Here is a 20609-nt window from a genome sequence, read left to right as displayed (position 1 = left end):
CCTGCTTTGCTGCAGGCCCGCAGACCACTCCCCCTCCACAGTTAGCTTCAGAATAACAATGTTATTACAAAGAATAAGAGACTTATTATACTCTGGAAATGTTGGTCTTACTTAAAAATGCACGCGTTTAGTTGTGTTCAGTGTTAAAAAAAATATTATATGGCTCTTGGGGAAATACATTTTAAAATATTTGGCTTCTTGGCTCTCTCAGTCAAAAAGGTTCCCGATCCCTGCGCTATGCTATACCAGTTCCGGTGTACCGTTTAACCCTAAATAGAACACATTCTTACTGATCGAGTCAATTATCATGACTGTTCCTAACGACTACTACTCCTTCTGCTGTATTCTTGGAGAAATGTTGCACCTTCCCTCTACTAAACAGTATTAATGAGGATTAATCTGGCCGGGATCTTCAGCTCTCACTGGATCGGTTCGCAGCCGAGTGTGAAGCGGCCGGAATGAGAATCAGCACCTCCAAATCCGAGTCCATGGTTCTCTCCCGGAAAAGGGTGGAGTGCCATCTCCGGGTTGGGGAGGAGACCCTGCCCCAAGTGGAGGAGTTCAAGTACCTAGGAGTCTTGTTCACGAGTGGGGGAAGAGTGGATCGTGAGATCGACAGGCGGATCGGTGCGGCGTCTTCAGTAATGCGGACGTTGTACCGATCCGTTGTGGTGAAGAAGGAGCTGAGCCGGAAGGCAAAGCTCTCAATTTACCGGTCGATCTACGTTCCCATCCTCACCTGTGGTCATGAGCTTTGGGTCATGACCGAAAGGATAAGATCACGGGTACAAGCGGCCCAAATGAGTTTCCAGGTCTCTCCCTTAGAGATAGGGTGAGAAGCTCTGCCATCCGGGAGGAACTCAAAGTAAAGCCGCTGCTCCTCCACATCGAGAGGAGCCAGATGAGGTGGTTCGGGCATCTGGTCAGGATGCCACCCGAACGCCTCCCTAGGGAGGTGTTTAGGGCACGTCCAGCTGGTAGGAGGCCACGGGGAAGACCCAGGACACGTTGGGAAGACTATGTCTCCCGGCTGGCCTGGGAACGCCTCGGGATCCCCCGGGAAGAGCTAGAAGAAGTGGCTGGGGAGAGGGAAGTGTAACCTGGGTGACAAAACCCCATTAAATATCCTCATTTAAATATCCTTTTAAAACCCCATTGAATATTCTTTGTAATTAAATCTTCCTATTTAAACAATTGTATTTAAATATCCTCTCAAAACCTCATTGAATATTATTTCTAATTAAATATCTTTCTATTTAAATATCATTTTACTTAAATATCCTATTTATTTTCGTGTCTTTGCGTGCGTCATTACGTCACGCGGTCACGTGACCTATTGCGGGAAGCATAAATTCCAGTAGTGGGCTGCTTCCAGGAGGACCGAGAGGGACGTTGCTGCAGGAGCCAACTACTGAAGCCGTGGGTCGTCGTGCGAGAGTGTTTAAGTGTGATTTATCTGCGGAATTGGCCATGTTGGATGGCGAACTAGAGCCTGAACTAGAGTCTGAAGCTTTATGCCTGGAACCGAACCAACCGAACTGAATCCACCCAACCGAGCCGGGCGGGTAGGAGGCTCCTCAGCAGCCGCTCTGTTTTTTCCCTTTGGTTTTTCATAACGCAACAAGTTAATTTCTGTCCTCCCTGAACCTTCACATTTACCCGTTACCTTCACTAAAACCCCTCTGGACACTGCCACCACAACATGGACTTTGCGAGGTCGTTTAATGAACTGTCGTGTTGCGCCTATACCATCTTTGGTAAAAACAAGGACTGAATCAAGTACTGTATCACATTGTAAATATTGAACGTTCTGTAATTTATGTTGAAAATGTGAATGGCCATTCGAATTTACATGTCTTTTTGTTGTTGTTTATTTTTCCCATAATTCTTTAATATAATTTGGTACCATCCATCCATCCATTTTCTACCGCTTATTCCCTTTCAGGGTCGCGGGGGGCACTGGCGCCTATCTCAGCTACAATCGGGCGGAAGGCAGGGTACACCCTGGACAAGTCGCCACCTCATCGCAGGGCTAACACAGATAGACAGACAACATTCACACTCACATTCACACACTAGGGCCAATTTAGTGTTGCCAATCAACCTATCCCCAGGTGCATGTCTTTGGAAGTGGGAGGAAGCCGGAGTACCCGGAGGGAACCCACGCATTCACGGGGAGAACATGCAAACTCCACACAGAAAGATCCCGAGCCTGGATTTGAACCCAGGACTGCAGGAACTTCGTATTGTGAGGCAGACGCACTAACCCTTCTGCCACCGTAATTTGGTACCATTTAAACTTAAAACCTGTGTTCAGTCTGCATTACTCTCCATTCCTAGAGCTGAATTTAGTTTATTCTGATCTAGCCCAGTTATATAATTCATTGTTTACTTAATACTTGTACAGTGCTTTACTTAAGTAACATACAGGCTACAGAAGTCTGGGCTTACCTGCTTAGGCTGCTGCCCCCGCGACCCGACCTCGAATAAGCGGAAGAAGATGGATGGATGGATGGATGGAATAAGGATATACTTTTTTGTCACTGTATAGCCACTGCACTAAATTCGCTGTCCAGACCGACTGAATTGAATCTTTATTCAATTACTTATTGAGCCGAGACATCCTTGCGTTCATTGTCCTCGACAGTACTTAATCAAGGCCGTCTGACAAGCCAGTCTTTGTCAAAACCGTTTTCCTGACGACGTTCAACACTCGCCCGGAATCGCTCCCCAGACCGTATCCCGTCTCGTCAATGCTGTGTCACACTGTTAATATTGAAAGGCCCCCTGTGGTTTATTTATGTGCCCGCGCTGTCACGCAGGCGCGCCTTCCTTTAAGGAATGTCACCACGTCGTACCGGCCTCCAAACGGACATTTGATCATTCAAGAGTCTCCCACAGTTTTCTGACAGACCGACGCCAAAGCAGCCTCATGCAAATGCACTCTCCCGACTGAGTCCGGTACTTCCACGCTGCTTCTTACGTAACACCTCACAACATCACGCACTTGCCGGGGCTGTACGAGCCACCACCTCCGGTTCGGTGCATCGCCATAACAGCCCAGACTGTGCACGTGCGGCGGTAAACCAGAAAGCTTCAATGTGCTCTGTAGAGTAGAGATCATCACTTGCATGACAGTAGAGGACGTACTGTACACACATGCGTAGCATCTTTTTACCTGACGGTTGCAAAGGGTCAAGGGTTAAGCCGGTGTCCTTAGAAAAAAAATGAGCCAAAAAGCCAAATCCCGACTGTGGTAAGAAAAAGTCCTCTTCTGCATTCGGGGGACTGCGTGAGGAGTGTGGTGGGTTTGTGCGAGAGTGTGGAGTGCAGGGCACAGAGAAAAAAGAAAGGAGAGAGAGAGAAGGAGAGAGAGAGAGAGAGAGAGAACGTGCACAACAGGGTAGGCAAAGGCGAATCAGTATTCCGAACGCACAGATGGAGACGACGTGGAGGCGGTGACTCGGCTGGAATAATCATAGCTCCGCCGAGTGTTTTTTTTTTCTCGAAACAACTGGGGCTTTAACACTCACTTGAAGTAGCAGTCACGCCCCTCTCTATTGGCGCCCGTGTCCCATCCATTGGGGGCTCCCTGCGAGGCGGACCACGTCCCTGAAGGGGGCGGCCAGACGGAGGATTTGGTCCTGTGGCTGCAGAGGATGAAAAGGTGGAGAGGGATCAAGTAGGGATCGAGGCAACACAAAAGCAGTAGCCGGAGGCGGCACAAGAAAGTTTTGATCATATTACAACGATCAGGCACACACTAGGTGTGGTGAAAGTATGCTCTGCATTTGACCCATCCCCTTGTTCCACCCCCTGGGAGGTGAGGGGAGCAGTGAGCAGCAGCGGTCGGGAATCATTTTGGTGATTGATGCTGAGTGCCAAGCTTGGGAGGTAATGGGTCGCTTTTTTATAGTCCTTGGTATGACTCGGTCGGGGTTTGAACTCACGACCTTCCAGTCTCAGGGCGGACACTCTAACCACAAGGCCACTGATCAGGTATTACGCTATGCGAATATTGTCTGTCTATCTGTGTTGGCCCTGTGATGAGGTGGCGACTTGCCAAGGGTGTACCCCGCCTACCGCCCGAATGCAGCTAAGATAGGCTCCAGCGACCCCCCGCGACCCCAAAGGGGACAAGCGGTAGGAAATGGATGGACGGATGGATCATGTAATATTACGCCTACACTAAAAGGTCTCGCTCCATCCTATATTGCTTAACGCATTGTACCATATATCCCGACAAGAAATCTACGTTCTAAGTACTCTGAGTTTGAGACCCCTGCTTTAAATAGATCACCTTTTAGACCAGTTGATCTGCCGTCTCTTTTCCATTCTGCGTGTAGAGGTTATTAGGTGACCATGAATTGATATACGTGGACCCCGACTTAAACAAGTTGAAAAACGTATTTACGACCTTCCAGTCTCAGGGCGGCTTCACGGTGGCAGAAGGGTTAGTGCGTCTGCCTCATAATACGAAGCTCCTGCAGTCCTGGGTTCAAATCCAGGCTCGGGATCTTTCTGTGTGGAGTTTGCATGTTCTCCCCGTGAATGCGTGGGTTCCCTCCGGGTACTCCGGCTTCCTCCCACTTCCAAAGACATGCACCTGAGGATAGGTTGATTGGCAACACTAAATTGGCCGCGTGAATGTTGTCTGTCTATCTGTGTTGGCCCTGCGATGAGGTGGCGACTTGTCCAGGGTGTACCCTGCCTTCCGCCCGATTGTAGCTGAGATAGGCGCCAGCGCCCCCCGCGACCCTGAAAGGGAATAAGCGGTAGAAAATGGATGGATGGATGGATATCTGTGTTGGCCCTGTGATGAGGTGGCGACTTGCCAAGGGTGTACCCCGCCTACCGCCCGAATGCAGCTAAGATAGGCTCCAGCGACCCCCCGCGACCCCAAAAGGGACAAGCCGTAGAAAATGGATGGACGGATGGATCATATAATATTACGCCTACACTAAAAGGTCTAGTTCCATCTTATATTGCTGATTGTATTGTACCATATGTCCCGACAAGAAATCTACGTTCTAAGTACTCTGGCTTACTAGTGATTCCCAGAGCCAAAAATGAGTCTTCGGGCTATAGAGCGTTTTCTATTCGGGCTCCAGTACTCTGGAATGCCCTACCGGTAACAGTTTGAGGTGCTACCTCAGTTGAAACATTTAAGTCCCATCTTAAAACTCATTTGTAAACGCTGGCCTTTAAATAGACCACCTTTTAGACCAGTTGATCTGCCGTCTCTTTTCCATTCTGCGTGTAGAGGTTATTAGGTGACCATGAATTGATTTACGTGGACCCCGACTTAAACAAGTTGAAAAACTTATTCACGACCTTCCAGTCTCAGGGCGGACACTCTAACCACAAAACTACTGAGAAGGTATTACACTATTATATATCATATTACATAAAATCACGCCTATACTAAAGAGTCTAGCTCCATCCTATATTGCTGATTGTATTGTACCATATGTCCCGGCAAGAAATCTATGTTCTAAGTACTCCGGCTTATTAGTGATTCCCAGAGCCCAAAAACAGTCTTCGGGCTATAGAGCGTTTTCTATTCGGGCTCCAGTACTCTGGAATGCCCTCCAGTTCGAGATGCTCCCTCAGTTGAAGCATTTAAGTCCCATTATAAAAGTCATTTGTATACGCTAGCCTTTAAATCTGGGGTCTCAAACACGCGGCCCGTGGGTCAATTGCGGCCCGCGAGACGTTATTTTGCGGCCCGCACCTTGATGCGAAAATATAATGTTGATGAGGCCCGCGAGTTTTACATAAATGCCGCTTTACAGCGTCATACTTGTATACCCTTGCTTTTACCGAGAGACCACCATTTTTTAGTTCCCAACTAGGGGTAATCATCAATCAATCAATCAATCAATCAATGTTTACTTATATAGCCCTAAATCACTAGTGTCTCAAAGGGCTGCACAAACCACTACGACATCCTCGGTAGGCCCACATAAGGGCAAGGAAAACTCACACCCAGTGGGACGTCGGTGACAATGAGGACTATGAGAACCTTGGAGAGGAGGAAAGCAATGGATGTCGAGCGGGTCTAACATGATACTGTGAAAGTTCAATCCATAATGGATCCAACACAGTCGCGGGAGTCCAGTCCAAAGCGGACCCAACACAGAAGCGAGAGTCCCGTTCACAGCGGAGCCAGCAGGAAACCATCCCAAGCGGAGGCGGATCAGTAGCGCAGAGATGTCCCCAGCCGATACACAGGCAAGCAGTACATGGCCACCGGATCGGACCCAGAGTGCACTTGGTTAATAATATTAAAGGTGGAGGACTGCCAATGGCGTCCTCAACGACCTGTACTAACAGTGTTCCAGCCCTGCCACATGTTGTATTTGGCTTCTGTATAGTAAGCGACTGCAAGACATAGTTGATCAACAACCACACAGGTCACACTGAGGGTGACCGTATAAACAACTTTAACACTTACAAATATGCGTCACACTGTGTACCCACACCAAACAAGACTGACAAACACATTTTGGGAGAACATCTGCACCGTAGCGCAATATAAACACAACAGAACAAACACCCAGAATCCCATGCAACTCTGGCTGGCTACAATATACAACCCTGCCCCCTATTGTAGCCCGGAAGAGTTAGGGCTGCATTGGATTGTTTGGTGTGGCTTCCCAGTGTGGCGCATATTTGTAACAGTGATAAAGTTGTTTATACGGCCACCCTCAGTGTGACCTGTATGGCTGTTGAGCAAGTATGTCTTGCAGTCGCTTCCGTGAGTATGTAATAGCCTCATTCAATATGTGACTCATCCGGCACACTGTCTGCATGGTGGAAATGCAGACGTGAAAGGCAGAGCCGTCATGGCACGCCCTAAATGTTGTTGTCCGGGTAGAAATCGTGAGAATGATTGCCCCGGGAGTTTGTCGGGATGGGTATTGATATCTTGGTGGTTCCCGGAAAGATTACGAAAGTTGGAAAGTATGTTGCCAGAGCGGGAAAGCCATTCAAATAAGGTGAATTCATTAAAAAGTGCATGTTAGATTTTTTTTAAAGAAATCTTTTCTTGCGGCCCAGTCTCACCCAGTTTCTGCATCCAGTGGCCCCCAAGTAAATTGAGTTTGAGACCCCTGCTTCAAATAGATCCCCCTTTTAGACCAGTTGATCTGCCGTCTCTTTTCCATTATGCGTGTAGAGGTTATTAGGTGACCATAAATTGATTTACGTTGAAAAACTTATTCACAACCTTCTAGTCTCAGGGCGGACACTCTAACCTCAAGGCCCCTGAGCAGGTATTACACTATATTATATCATATTATATAATATTACGCCTATACTAAAGAGTCTAGCTCCATTCTATATTGCTGATTGTATTGTACCATATGTCCCGGCAAGAGATCTATGTTCTAAGTACTCCGGCTTATTAGTGATTCCCAGAGCCCAAAAACAGTCTGCGCGCTATAGAGCGTTTTCTATTCGGGCTCCAGTACTCTGGAATGCCCTCCCGGTAACAGTTCAAGATGCTACCTCAGTAGAAGCATTTAAGTCTCATCTTAAAACAAATTTGTATATGCTAGCCTTTAAATAGATCCCCCTTTTTGACCAGTTGATCTGCCGTCTCTTTTCCGTTCTGCGTGTCGAGGTTATTAGGTGATTTACGTGGACCCCGACTTAAACAAGTTGAAAAACTTATTCGGGTGTTACCATTCAGTGGTCAATTGTACTGTACTGAGCAATCTACTAATAAAAGTTTCAATCAATCAATCAATCAAACCATAGATGAAACGCTAGCTGTTCAACGTCCCCGACTGATGCACTCATCTGTGCATCAGTCGGGGACGTCTCTGTGATGCGGAATGGTCTCCACTCAAGATGATCCCCTGCTGGCCCCCATTATGGACTGGACTCTCACACTATTAACTAGATCCACTCGACGTCCATTGCACCGGTCGCCCAGGTGGGTAGGTCCCCCACATCTGTGGTCCCTTCCAAGGTTTCTCATGGTATCTCATTGGGTTGAGTTTTTTCTTGCCCCGTTGTGGGATCTGACCCGAGGATGTCCATGTGGCTTGTGCAGCCCTTTGAGACACTTGTGTTTAAAGGCTGTATAAATAAACCTTGATTGATTGATTTTAAGGGAAGTCCCGAGGCATAAGTAGTAATGGTTTTATGGCGTTTTTTTCCCTTCAGACTTTGACTTTCTCACATGATATTTCTATCCATCCATTCATACATTGTTTATGCTGCTTATACTGTTCAAGATCTCATCCCACCTGACTCCGATGGGATGAAGCCTGGTGACGCTCTGGACTTAACATCTGTCAGTTACGGGGCTGACATAAAGAATGCGAGGCTATCACAGTAACGTACAATAACGATATTTAGGAATTAAATTGTATTACAAGTGTATTTTCCAATCCTTTTTGACATTTTCTCAAGTAAATATGGCTGATATTGCACATTTTCCAAGGCAGAAACTGGCACTCTCGATGGCCCGTACCGTATGTCACCAATATGTTTGCAGAAACATTTTCTATATACCATGCCAGCTTTTTGAACAATTTCCCTTGTAGATCAATAAAGTTTTTTAAGTATAAGCATGTGTGTTGTCTGGTACATACTTGCCAACTCTCCCGAATTTTCTGGGAGACTCCCGAATTTCAGTGCCTCTCCCGAAAATCTCCCGGGACAACCATTCACCCGAATTTCTCCCGAAGGACAGCCCCCTTATAAACAGCGTGCCGGCCCAGTCACTTAATAACATCTACGGCTTTTTGAGAGTGCACAACTGTACACAAAAGAAGAAGGAGACTATTATCCATGTGTTTGTTATCCATAGGTTTATCTATAACCTATAAACTAGGCAGGCACGGAGCTATTTCTCAGCGTGTGTTTATTCCAGCCGGCATGTTAATACACTGACACACAACATCCGGATTCCCATCATACATTGCTTCAAAATTTCGGCAAGTAGTAATGTCCAAAAAACATAACAGAGACGAGGCAAAAGAACGAAGAACAGACAGTCATGACGACGGCGAGTAAGAAGAAGTACGCTTGCAAGTTCCAAAATGATTGGAAACAATAATTTCAGTTCATCCAGGACAGATCGAAGGGGACAGAGTATGCTAGGGAGAGATGGAAGATTCCAGACTCTGGTGCATGTGATGAAGGCACTTTTGTGCTTGCCACACAGCAATACATCATCAGAGAGGGTTTTTTTTTAGCATGGTTAGAAAGATAGTGAAAGAGAATAGAACGAGGATGGACAATTCAACCCTAAACTCACCACTTTCCTGCGGATAAAATTTCAAAGATGCTGCCCATACCTATGCTCCTTCAAAGGCTGTGCTACAGGCTGCAAAGTATTGCACTTTCAAATACAAGAATGAGTAGAGGAGTGTTATGTGTGTGTATATGTGTAAAAAAATAAACACTAAAATTCAAGTATTTCTTGTATATAGTAGCAGAGGGGTTAGTGCGTCTGCCACACAATACGAAGTTCCTGCAGTCCTGGGTTCAAATCCAGGACTGGCACAACGTGCTGATTGCACTTGGAGCTAAAGCTAATACTTATCATAGACTATGGCAAGGAACACTCACGAAACTGTGGCATGAAATATACAAGACTGCTCACCCCCAAATCCTACACACGACACCTCCGCTCCAAACAGGCTAACCTCCTCCAACCTCCAAGGGCCAAGCTACGAACTATGAGGGACCGGGCTTTCTGCCCCGCTGCTCCCAGTCTGCGGGACGCTCTCCCTGACCACCTAAGGGCACCTCAGACTGTGAATGCTTTTAAAAAAGGCTTAAAAACCCTTCTTTTAAAAAAAGTATGTTTTTAGATGCGCATGCTTGTTCTAGCTATTGGGCTGTTTCTAGTTTTATATTTTATTTATTTTGCCTCTGATTGGTGGTTGACAGCAGCTGAGCGTGGGACCACTAACCAGAGGCAGGTGAACCCAATTAATCCCCATGGTGACCAAAATAAACTAAGAATGTCCAAAACTATCAGAACATAACTAAATGAAACATGATCCGGCCACGGATCACGACATTCATGACACTATCTGTATGTAATATTGGCTGCATTTCTGTGCCATGTTGTTCCAGACCACAGCAAACGTTACCATGTTGTTTCGGACCAGAGCAAACGTTACCATGTTCCTCCAGACCACAGCAAACGTTACCCAGCTTGCAAAGATTGTAATAAATCCATTAGAAGAAGCCTGTCCTTTCCTTTAACTAGGGCACATGCATCTATACCTTTGGCAGTTTTACACCAGTTATTTCCAGGAGTTATCTAACCCTCTGAGACACTTACTTAATGTGTTGTCTTCATTGTAACACTCATACAAGGCTTTGTACTTTTTACGTCTACAGACAGATTTGTTTTTTATATTTTTAGTGCCATATGTCTCTTTCAACATGTTGGGTTGCAAACCCCTGGTCTATTATCAGCTATATGTATTTGATTTCACGTTATGGACATTTTGTGTGAGGCCTTTCTTCGGCATGGTAATGCCGGTGTGGTTCTTCCAAGGATGCGTCGAAGCAGAACACAGCAAAGGTAAGACATACATGGATTTATTAAATAATAAAAAGGCTAGGAACAAAAACACTGGTGTAAAGAGAAGGCAAACAAAAGACGCTAGCGTGAAAGCTAGCATAACACTAGGAAACGAAAACTTGGCTCGAGAGCACAAACGAGAAAACAAATCATCAGTATGAAAACTGGAATAAACATAGCGTGAGAGCTAGCGAGAAAATACATACGGTAGAAGGATGAGAGTCGTCACGGTTGCACGTAGGCAAATTAGGATCCGAGAATGAATAACGAAAAGGGGTGAGTTTAAATAAGGGAGGTGGTTAACAGAGAACAGGTGTGCAGGAACCGGGAGTAGCAGCTGAAACTAATAAGTAACCATGGTGATAGACTAAATGGGAAATAAATGGATCGAACGGAGAATGAGAACAAAGATAGAAAAATAAACAATCAATCAATCAATCAATCAATCAATCAATCAATGTTTATTTATATAGCCCCAAATCACAAATGTCTCAAAGGACTGCACAAATCATTACGACTACAACATCCTGGGAAGAACCCACAAAAGGGCAAGGAAAACTCACACCCAGTGGGCAGGGAGAATTCACATCCAGTGGGACGCCAGTGACAATGCTGACTATGAGAAACCTTGGAGAGGACCTCAGATGTGGGCAACCCCCCCCCCCCCTCTAGGGGACCGAAAGCAATGGATGTCGAGCGGGTCTAACATGATACTGTGAAAGTTCAATCCATAGTGGCTCCAACACAGCCGCGAGAGTTCAGTTCAAGCGGATCCAAGACAGCAGCGAGAGTCCCGTCCACAGGAGACCATCTCAAGCGGAGGCGGATCAGCAGTGTAGAGATGTCCCCAACCGATACAGGCGAGCGGTCCATCCTGGGTCCCGACGAGCGGTCCATCCTGGGTCTCGACTCTGGACAGCCAGTACTTCATCCATGGTCATCAGACCGGACCCCCTCCACAAGGGAGGTGGGGGACATAGGAGAAAAAAGAAAAGAAGCAGCAGATCAACTGGTCTAAAAAGGAGGTCTATTTAAAGGCTAGAGTATACAGATGAGTTTTAAGGTGAGACTTAAATGCTTCTACTGAGGTAGCATCTCGAACTGTTACCGGGAGGGCATTCCAGAGCCCGAACGGAAAACGCTCTATAGCCCGTAGACTTTTTTTGGGCTCTAGGAATCACTAATAAGCCGGAGTCTTTTGAACGCAGATTTCTTGCCGGGACATATGGTACAATACAATCGGCAAGATAGGCTGGAGCTAGACCGTGTAGTATTTTATACGTAATTAGTAAAACCTTAAAGTCACATAACAATAATATGTGAAGATCCGAGTCACGGATCGCAACAATTCTGTATCTTTCCTAATAATAAAATGATTCAATTGAAACAATTAAGTTTTTTTAAATACATCGGGGTAGGGCTCTTGATATTTTTTAGACCTGGGGGGACCTAACGGCCGTCATTACGATTACCCGCCTGAAGTCGATATGAGCTAAAATTAACTCAAAGGGAGGGTTGGTGCTATTTTTATTTCTTCTAGCCGGTTAACATAATGGAAATAGTTGGGGGGAATGCAAAAAAAACATCACATTGGCATATCTGAATCATAACGGAAATAAATGAGCTGTGGAGCTGAGGACCAAATGATAAGAGATTCGAGTGTAATCAACCAGACGCAGTTGAGTACAAGAACACCAATTAATTACATAAGCGACACGCACATGCCTCACAACTGTGGTAGTTGGGACAGGCATGAAATTGGCTTTTATTTCTAGAAATTCAGCACATTTCTTACGAAAGATGCCTGGGACAAAACTGCACTCGATTTGACACACCTGAAAGCAGTGTGTTTCCCGCCTCGGCCTTCTGTGATGTCCGACTTTAATGATCACCTCTCAAAATACCATAATTGATGTCACTACATGAGCATTGTCGGACAGATACTATACAGGAACACATTCATGCACTACTGAGCATTGAAACACATCAACAGCGTACAAAATGGGTTATTTTCTGGCGCATTTAAAAATCAATTAACCCGCATCAGAAATAAAAACATATCTTACGTGGTACTGTCAAAAATTGCAAAAATCATTAAACGTGAAAAATTAAATATTTGAACTCACAATTTGTAGCACTCATTCGACGCCGTATAAGCCAGTGGTACCCCTCGTAGTCGGTAGATTTGAGTGGAAATGGCGGGCATTTCCCATGTCATCTGTGACATCGTCTCACAAGATGTAGTTTCTCTTTTTAAAGGCCCACTGAAACCCACTACTACCGACCACGCAGTCTGATAGTTTATATATCAATGATGAAATATTAACATTGCAACACATGCTAATACGGCCTTTTTAGTTTACACAAAATTGCAATTTTAGATTTCACGCGGAAGTATCATGCTAAAACGTTGTGGTATGATGACGTCACGCATTGTAGAGGACATCTTGTTCCAGCACCGTTCCCAGCTATAAGTCGTCTGTTTTTATCGCATAATTTCACAGTATTATAAACATCTGTGTTGCTGAATTTTTTGCAATTTGTTCAATTAATAATGGAGACGTCAAAGAAGAAAGCTGTAGGTGGGAAGCGGTGTATTGCGGCCGCCTTTAGCAACACAAACACAGCCGGTGTTTCATTGTTTACATTCCCGAAAGATGACGGTGAAGCTTTACTATGGAACAGAGCGGTCAAGCGAACACGGTTGGATTGGACCACACACACAAAGTACAGTGTATTATGCAGCGATCATTTTGAAAGATTTTGTTTCGAAGAGGGTCCCTTGGGAAGGGCAGAGATGGGCATCGCCACCACCCGTCACTGGTGCTGAAGAAAGGTGCGGTGCCGACCTCCAGGTTGTACAGCTATGACCATATAATCTCACTAAAACACTAGTAACACAATAGGCAGATAAGGGATTTTCCAGAATAATCCTAGTAAATTTGTCTTATAACATCTGAATCGCTCCCACTGTATAGTCAATTTTTTTTTCTAGTCCTTCACTCTCACTTTCATCATCCACAAATCTTTCATCCTCGCTCAAATTAATGGGGAAATCGTCGCTTTCTCGGTCCGAATCGCTCTCGCTGCTGGTGGCCATGATTGTAAACATTGTTCAGATGTGAGGAGCTCCACAACCCGTGACGTCACACGGATATCGTCTGCTATTTCCGGTACAAGCAAGGCTTTTTTATCAGCACCAAAAGTTGCGAACTTTATCGTCGATGTTCTCTACTAAATCCTTTCAGCAAAAGTGTGGCCATATCGCGAAATGATCAAGTATGACACATAGAATGGACCCGCTATCCCCATTTGAATAAGAAAAGCTCATTTCAGTAGGCCTTTAAATATCCTTCTTGAAAATGGCCTTGCAAATATATATCTGCCACCTAATCAATGTTTTGTTCTCCTTCTTTGTGGGTCAACCCTTCTGGCTTTCTGCAAAATTAAAACTTGTGAATGGATTCTCACTTTGGAATGGCAAGTGAGTATCCAATCACAGTCTCGTTAACATCAGGCTACCTAGATAGGCTACAGTCAACAACCTTTGATCTGATTGGCTATCGAAACTGTCTATCAACTGTATGTGTTCTCAAATTCATCCGCTAACAGTCCCGGTGAGTATCCAATCACAGGCCGCATAAATGTCACGTTTAACCTTAAGCCAGAGAGAAAGCCTTACCGACAACAACTTGTGATCTGATTGGCTATCGCAACTGTCTATCAACTGTATGTTCTTATTCACTTACAGTGCATAGACGCCTGCAATGATAATTATGAAGGCACCGGGCAGATTTGGTACGGCATGGCAACATAAACTAGCTGAAATCTGATTGGATACAAACTCTAACCTAAAAACAACAACACTGGAAGGAGTATAATATGATATGAAGAGAATATGAATACTTTTAGATATTTAGGGAATGTAAATACTTTAATCTTTAATTTATAATCATAATTTCTGCTTATGTTAGGCCAGCAGACAAGGCCTTGCTTTGCCCTGACGGCACACCACTGCCTAAAAGCAAAACTCAAGTGGATCTTCTTGAGTTTATCAGAAATAAAACAGACCAACTCCCACCAAAAAATAAGCCCTATAAGAGTCTATGGAGGATGCTGGCTGTGTAAATAATGCAATTTTCAAGGCCTTATAAGACCGACTGGCTTTCTGGCTTCACCCGTCACATTTTAACAACCATTAACACATGCAAATAGTCAAGTTTTTCAACTTGTTTAAGTCGGGGTCCATGTTAATCAATTCATGATACAAATATATACTATCAACATGATACAGTCATCACACAAGTTAATCATCATAGTATATACTTTGAATTATTTACATTATTTACAATCCGTGGGGTGGGATAAGGAGCTTTGGTTGATATCAGTACTTCAGTCATTAACAATTGCATCAACAGAGAAATGGACATTGAAACAGTGTAGGTCTTACTTAGTAGGATATGTATAGCAAGCAGAGAACATAGTGAGTTCAGATAGCATAAGAACAAGTATATACATTAGAACTAAATTCGATTATTTACATTAGGTTATTTACAATCCGGGGAGATGGGATGTGAATGGAGGAGGGTATTAGTAAAGGGTTGAAGTTGCCTGGATGTGTTGTGGTGCACGTACAGTAGTTGGCAGTATTGTCCTGTTTAATAGTGTCACAACATTGCTGTTTACGGCAGACTAACTGCTTTACGGTAGACGAAAACCTGACTGCTGTTGTTGTGTGTTGTTACCGCGTTAATGAAACTGCTTAACAATAAACCCACATAAGAAAACTAAGAACTCGCCTTCGATCATTCTACAGTTATAACGTCATTGGGCAGACACGCTGTTGATATTGTGGGAAAGCGGAAGTGAAAACAGGCTGTCCTCACTCAGGTCTGCGGAACTGGAGGCCACGCCCCCTCCAGCTGTGCCTGAATTTCTGGAGATTTTCGGGAGAAAATTTGTTCCGGGAGGTTTTCGGGAGAGTCTCCCGGAAAATCCGGGAGGGTTGGCAAGTATGTATGGTATACCGGTGCTAATAAAGTACCGCGGTACCAATGAACTAACAATGGTGTCATGCTGCTTTTGAAAAATACCGTTACTTTTTTTTTTGATGGACATGATGTGCGCGGTAGAGACAGTGCTGGCATACACGCCGCGGCGCATGTTAGTCATCAACACACGCAGCACTTCTTGCCAGCAAAAACTGTGAAGACAGAAGAGCGGGAAAGGACATACAGTATTTTTGGCGATAAGCCTGAATGATGTAATGTTAATGGGCCATTTTTGATCAGGCAGCACCGTGACCACCGCGAAGGGTTCAGGCGGGGGTCCTAGGCAACTGGGCCAGTGCATTGTTTAGAGCAGTGGAGCTAGCTTCTGTGCATGATGTATCTGCGTGCTGGCCTTCAATAACGTTCGAGTTGAGAACAATAAAGAGTAAGTCACTTTACTACACTAATGATAAATGTGGTGGTAACTAGATGTCTAACGCGTTATTTTACATTTTCAGTAACTCATGATAAATGTGGAGTTATTAACACTGAGGCTCTGCTAGTTTGCTTCTAGCTAGCAAGTAACTTCTCTCCGTAGTGTTTTAGCTACTTTTAAACAGTGTTGGGACATACGCGTTACAAACTAACGTGTTCCTGTAATGCCGTTTTTTTCGGCGGTAACTAGTAGTCTCGCGTTTTTTTTCATTTTCAGTAACTCATGATAAATGTGGAGTTATTAACGCTGCGGCACTGCTAGGTAGCTGCTAGCTAGCAAGTAACTTCTCTCCGTAGTGTTTTAGCTACTTTTAAACAGTGTTGGGACTAACGCGTTACAAACTAACGCATTCATGTAACACAGTTTTTTTCGGCAGTAACTAGTAGTCTAACACGTTATTTTTCATATTCAGTAACTCATGATAAATGTGGAGTTATTAACGCTTAGGCACAACTAGCTAGCAAGTAACTTCTCGCTGTAGTGTTTTAGCTACTTTTGAACAGTGTTGGGACATACGCGTTACAAACTAACGTATTCCTGTAATGCTGTTTTTTTCGGCGGTAACTAGTAGTCCTGCGTTATTTTTAATTTTCAGTAACTCTAGATAAATGTGGAGTTATTAACGCTGAGGCGCTGCTAGCTAGCTGCTAGCTAGCAAGTAACTTCTCTCCGTAGTGTTTTAGCTACATTTAAACAGTGTTGGGACTAACGCGCTACAAACTAATGCGTTCCTGTAACACCGTTTTTTTTGGCGGTAACTAGTAGCCTAACGCGTTATTTTTCATTTTCAGTAACTCATGATAAATGTTGAGTTATTAACGCTAAAGCGCTGCTAGCTAGCTAGCAAGTAACTTCTCTCCATAGTGTTTTAGCTACTTTTAAACAGTGTTGGGACTAACACGTTACAAAGTACTGCGTTTCTGTAACGCCATTTTTTTCAGCCGTAACTAGTAGTTTATGCGTTATTTTTCATATTCAGTAACTCATGATAAATGTGGGGTTATTAACGCTGCGGCGCTGCTAGCTAACTGCTAGCTAGCAAGTAACTTCTCTCCATAGTGTTTTAGCTACTTTTAAACAGTGTTGGGACTAACGCATTACAAACTAACGCGTTCATGTAACACAGTTTTTTTCGGCAGTAACTAGTAGTCTAACACGTTATTTTTCATATTCAGTAACTCATGATAAAAGTGGAGTTATTAACGCTGAGGCGCTACTAGCTAGCAAGTAACTTCTCGCTGTAGTGTTTTAGCTACTTTTGAACAGTGTTGGGACATAAGCGTTACAAACTAACGTGTTCCTGTAATGCCGTTTTTTTCGGTGGTAACTAGTCGTCCCGCTTTATTTTTCATTTTCAGTAACTCATGATAAATGTGAAGTTATTAACGCTGAGGCGCTGCTAGCTAGCTGCTAGCTAGCAAGTAACTTCTCTCCATAGTGTTTTAGCTACTTTTAAACAGTGTTGGGACTAACGCGTTACAAACTAACGCGTTCCTGTAACGCCGTTTTTTTCGGCGGTAACTAAATGTCTAACGCTTTATTTTTAATCTTGAGTAACTCATGATAAATGTGGAGTTATTAAAACTGAGGTGCTGCTAGCTAGCTGCTACCTAACAAGTAACTTCTCTCTGTAGTGTTTAAGCTACTTTTAAAAAGTGTTGGGACTAACACGTTACAATGTACCGCGTTTCTGTAACGCCATTTTTTTCAGCCGTAACTAGTAGTTTATGCGTTATTTTTCATATTCAGTAACTCATGATAAATGTGGAGTTATTAAAGCTGAGGCGCTGCTAGCTAGCTGCTATCTAAGAAGTAACTTCTCTCCGTAGTGTTTTAGCTACATTTAAACAGTGTTGGGACTAACGCGTTACAAACTAATGCGTTCCTGTAACGCCGCTTTTTTCGGCGGTAACTAGTAGTCTCGCGTTATTTTTCATATTCAGTAACTCATGATAAAAGTGGAGTTATTAACGCTGAGGCGCTACTAGCTAGCAAGTAACTTCTCGCTGTAGTGTTTTAGCTACTTTTGAACAGTGTTGGGACTAACACGTTACAATGTACCGCGTTTCTGTAACGCCATTTTTTTCAGCCGTAACTAGTAGTTTATGCGTTATTTTTCATATTCAGTAACTCATGATAAATGTGGAGTTATTAAAGCTGAGGCGCTGCTAGCTAGCTGCTATCTAAGAAGTAACTTCTCTCCGTAGTGTTTTAGCTACATTTAAACAGTGTTGGGACTAACGCGTTACAAACTAACGCGTTCCTGTAACGCCGCTTTTTTCGGCGGTAACTAGTAGTCTAACGCATTATTTTTCATTTTCAGTAACTCATGATAAATGTGAAATTATTAACACTGAGGCTCTGTTAGCTTGCTTCTAGCTAGCAAGTAACTTCTCTCCATAGTGTTTTAGCTACTTTTAAACAGTGTTGGGACTAACGCGTTACAAACTAACGCGTTCATGTAACACAGTTTTTTTCGGCAGTAACTAGTAGTCTAACACGTTATTTTTCATATTCAGTAACTCATGATACATGTGGAGTTATTAACGCTGAGGCGCTACTAGCTAGCAAGTAACTTCTCGCTGTAGTGTTTTAGCTACTTTTGAACAGTGTTGGGACATAAGCGTTACAAACTAACGTGTTCCTGTAATGCCGTTTTTTTCGGTGGTAACTAGTCGTCCCGCTTTATTTTTCATTTTCAGTAACTCATGATAAATGTGAAGTTATTAACGCTGAGGCGCTGCTAGCTAGCTGCTAGCTAGCAAGTAACTTCTCTCCATAGTGTTTTAGCTACTTTTAAACAGTGTTGGGACTAATGCGTTACAAACTAACGCGTTCCTGTAACGCCGTTTTTTTCGGCGGTAACTAAATGTCTAACGCTTTATTTTTAATCTTGAGTAACTCATGATAAATGTGGAGTTATTAAAGCTGAGGTGCTGCTAGCTAGCTGCTACCTAACAAGTAACTTCTCTCCGTAGTGTTTAAGCTACTTTTAAAAAGTGTTGGGACTAACACGTTACAATGTACCGCGTTTCTGTAACGCCATTTTTTTCAGCCGTAACTAGTAGTTTATGCGTTATTTTTCATATTCAGTAACTCATGATAAATGTGGAGTTATTAAAGCTGAGGCGCTGCTAGCTAGCTGCTATCTAAGAAGTAACTTCTCTCCGTAGTGTTTTAGCTACATTTAAACAGTGTTGGGACTAACGCGTTACAAACTAACGCGTTCCTGTAACGCCGCTTTTTTCGGTGGTAACTAGTAGTCTAACGCATTATTTTTCATTTTCAGTAACTCATGATAAATGTGAAATTATTAACACTGAGGCTCTGTTAGCTTGCTTCTAGCTAGCAAGTAACTTCTTTCCGTAGTGTTTTAGCTACTTTTGAACAGTGTTGGGACATACGCGTTACAAACTAACGCGTTCATGTCACACAGTTTTTTTCGGCAGTAAGTAGTAGTCTAACACGTTATTTTTCATATTCAGTAACTCATGATACATGTGGAGTTATTAACGCTGAGGCGCTACTAGCTAGCAAGTAACTTCTCGCTGTAGTGTTTTAGCTACTTTTGAACAGTGTTGGGACATAAGCGTTACAAACTAACGTGTTCCTGTAATGCCGTTTTTTTCGGTGGTAACTAGTCGTCCCGCTTTATTTTTCATTTTCAGTAACTCATGATAAATGTGAAGTTATTAACGCTGAGGCGCTGCTAGCTAGCTGCTAGCTAGCAAGTAACTTCTCTCCATAGTGTTTTAGCTACTTTTAAACAGTGTTGGGACTAATGCGTTACAAACTAACGCGTTCCTGTAACGCCGTTTTTTTCGGCGGTAACTAAATGTCTAACGCTTTATTTTTAATCTTGAGTAACTCATGATAAATGTGGAGTTATTAAAGCTGAGGTGCTGCTAGCTAGCTGCTACCTAACAAGTAACTTCTCTCCGTAGTGTTTAAGCTACTTTTAAAAAGTGTTGGGACTAACACGTTACAATGTACCGCGTTTCTGTAACGCCATTTTTTTCAGCCGTAACTAGTAGTTTATGCGTTATTTTTCATATTCAGTAACTCATGATAAATGTGGAGTTATTAAAGCTGAGGCGCTGCTAGCTAGCTGCTATCTAAGAAGTAACTTCTCTCCGTAGTGTTTTAGCTACATTTAAACAGTGTTGGGACTAACGCGTTACAAACTAATGCGTTCCTGTAACGCCGCTTTTTTCGGCGGTAACTAGTAGTCTAACGCATTATTTTTCATTTTCAGTAACTCATGATAAATGTGAAATTATTAACACTGAGGCTCTGTTAGCTTGCTTCTAGCTAGCAAGTAACTTCTCTCCGTAGTGTTTTAGCTACTTTTAAACAGTGTTGGGACTAACGCATTACAAACTAACGCGTTCATGTAACACAGTTTTTTTCGGCAGTAACTAGTAGTCTAACACGTTATTTTTCATATTCAGTAACTCATGATAAAAGTGGAGTTATTAACGCTGAGGCGCTACTAGCTAGCAAGTAACTTTTCGCTGTAGTGTTTTAGCTACTTTTGAACAGTGTTGGGACATAAGCGTTACAA

The 20609-nt window shown here is 43.6% G+C and overlaps 1 protein-coding gene across 4 annotated transcripts in view; it reads right to left on the bottom strand.

Moving 5' to 3' along the window:
• frmpd4 (FERM and PDZ domain containing 4) overlaps positions 1-20609 on the bottom strand; it is a 167574-nt gene that overhangs the window by 71723 nt on the left and 75242 nt on the right. For 3 of the 4 annotated variants that reach the window (XM_061879082.1, XM_061879085.1, XM_061879083.1), the window contains exon 2: positions 3534-3650. In XM_061879082.1, the coding sequence (XP_061735066.1) occupies positions 3534-3650 (117 nt within the window). Of the gene's footprint in view, positions 1-3178; positions 3323-3533; positions 3651-20609 lie in introns of those variants that run through there. The other variant, XM_061879084.1, reaches the window with a different exon arrangement.

Source organism: Nerophis ophidion, linkage group LG19, assembly GCF_033978795.1.
Source record: "Nerophis ophidion isolate RoL-2023_Sa linkage group LG19, RoL_Noph_v1.0, whole genome shotgun sequence".
In the NCBI taxonomy this organism is placed as follows: Eukaryota; Metazoa; Chordata; class Actinopteri; order Syngnathiformes; family Syngnathidae; genus Nerophis; species Nerophis ophidion.
Note: the sequence above shows the minus strand (reverse complement) of the source record. Positions and strands in the feature narration are given on the sequence as shown.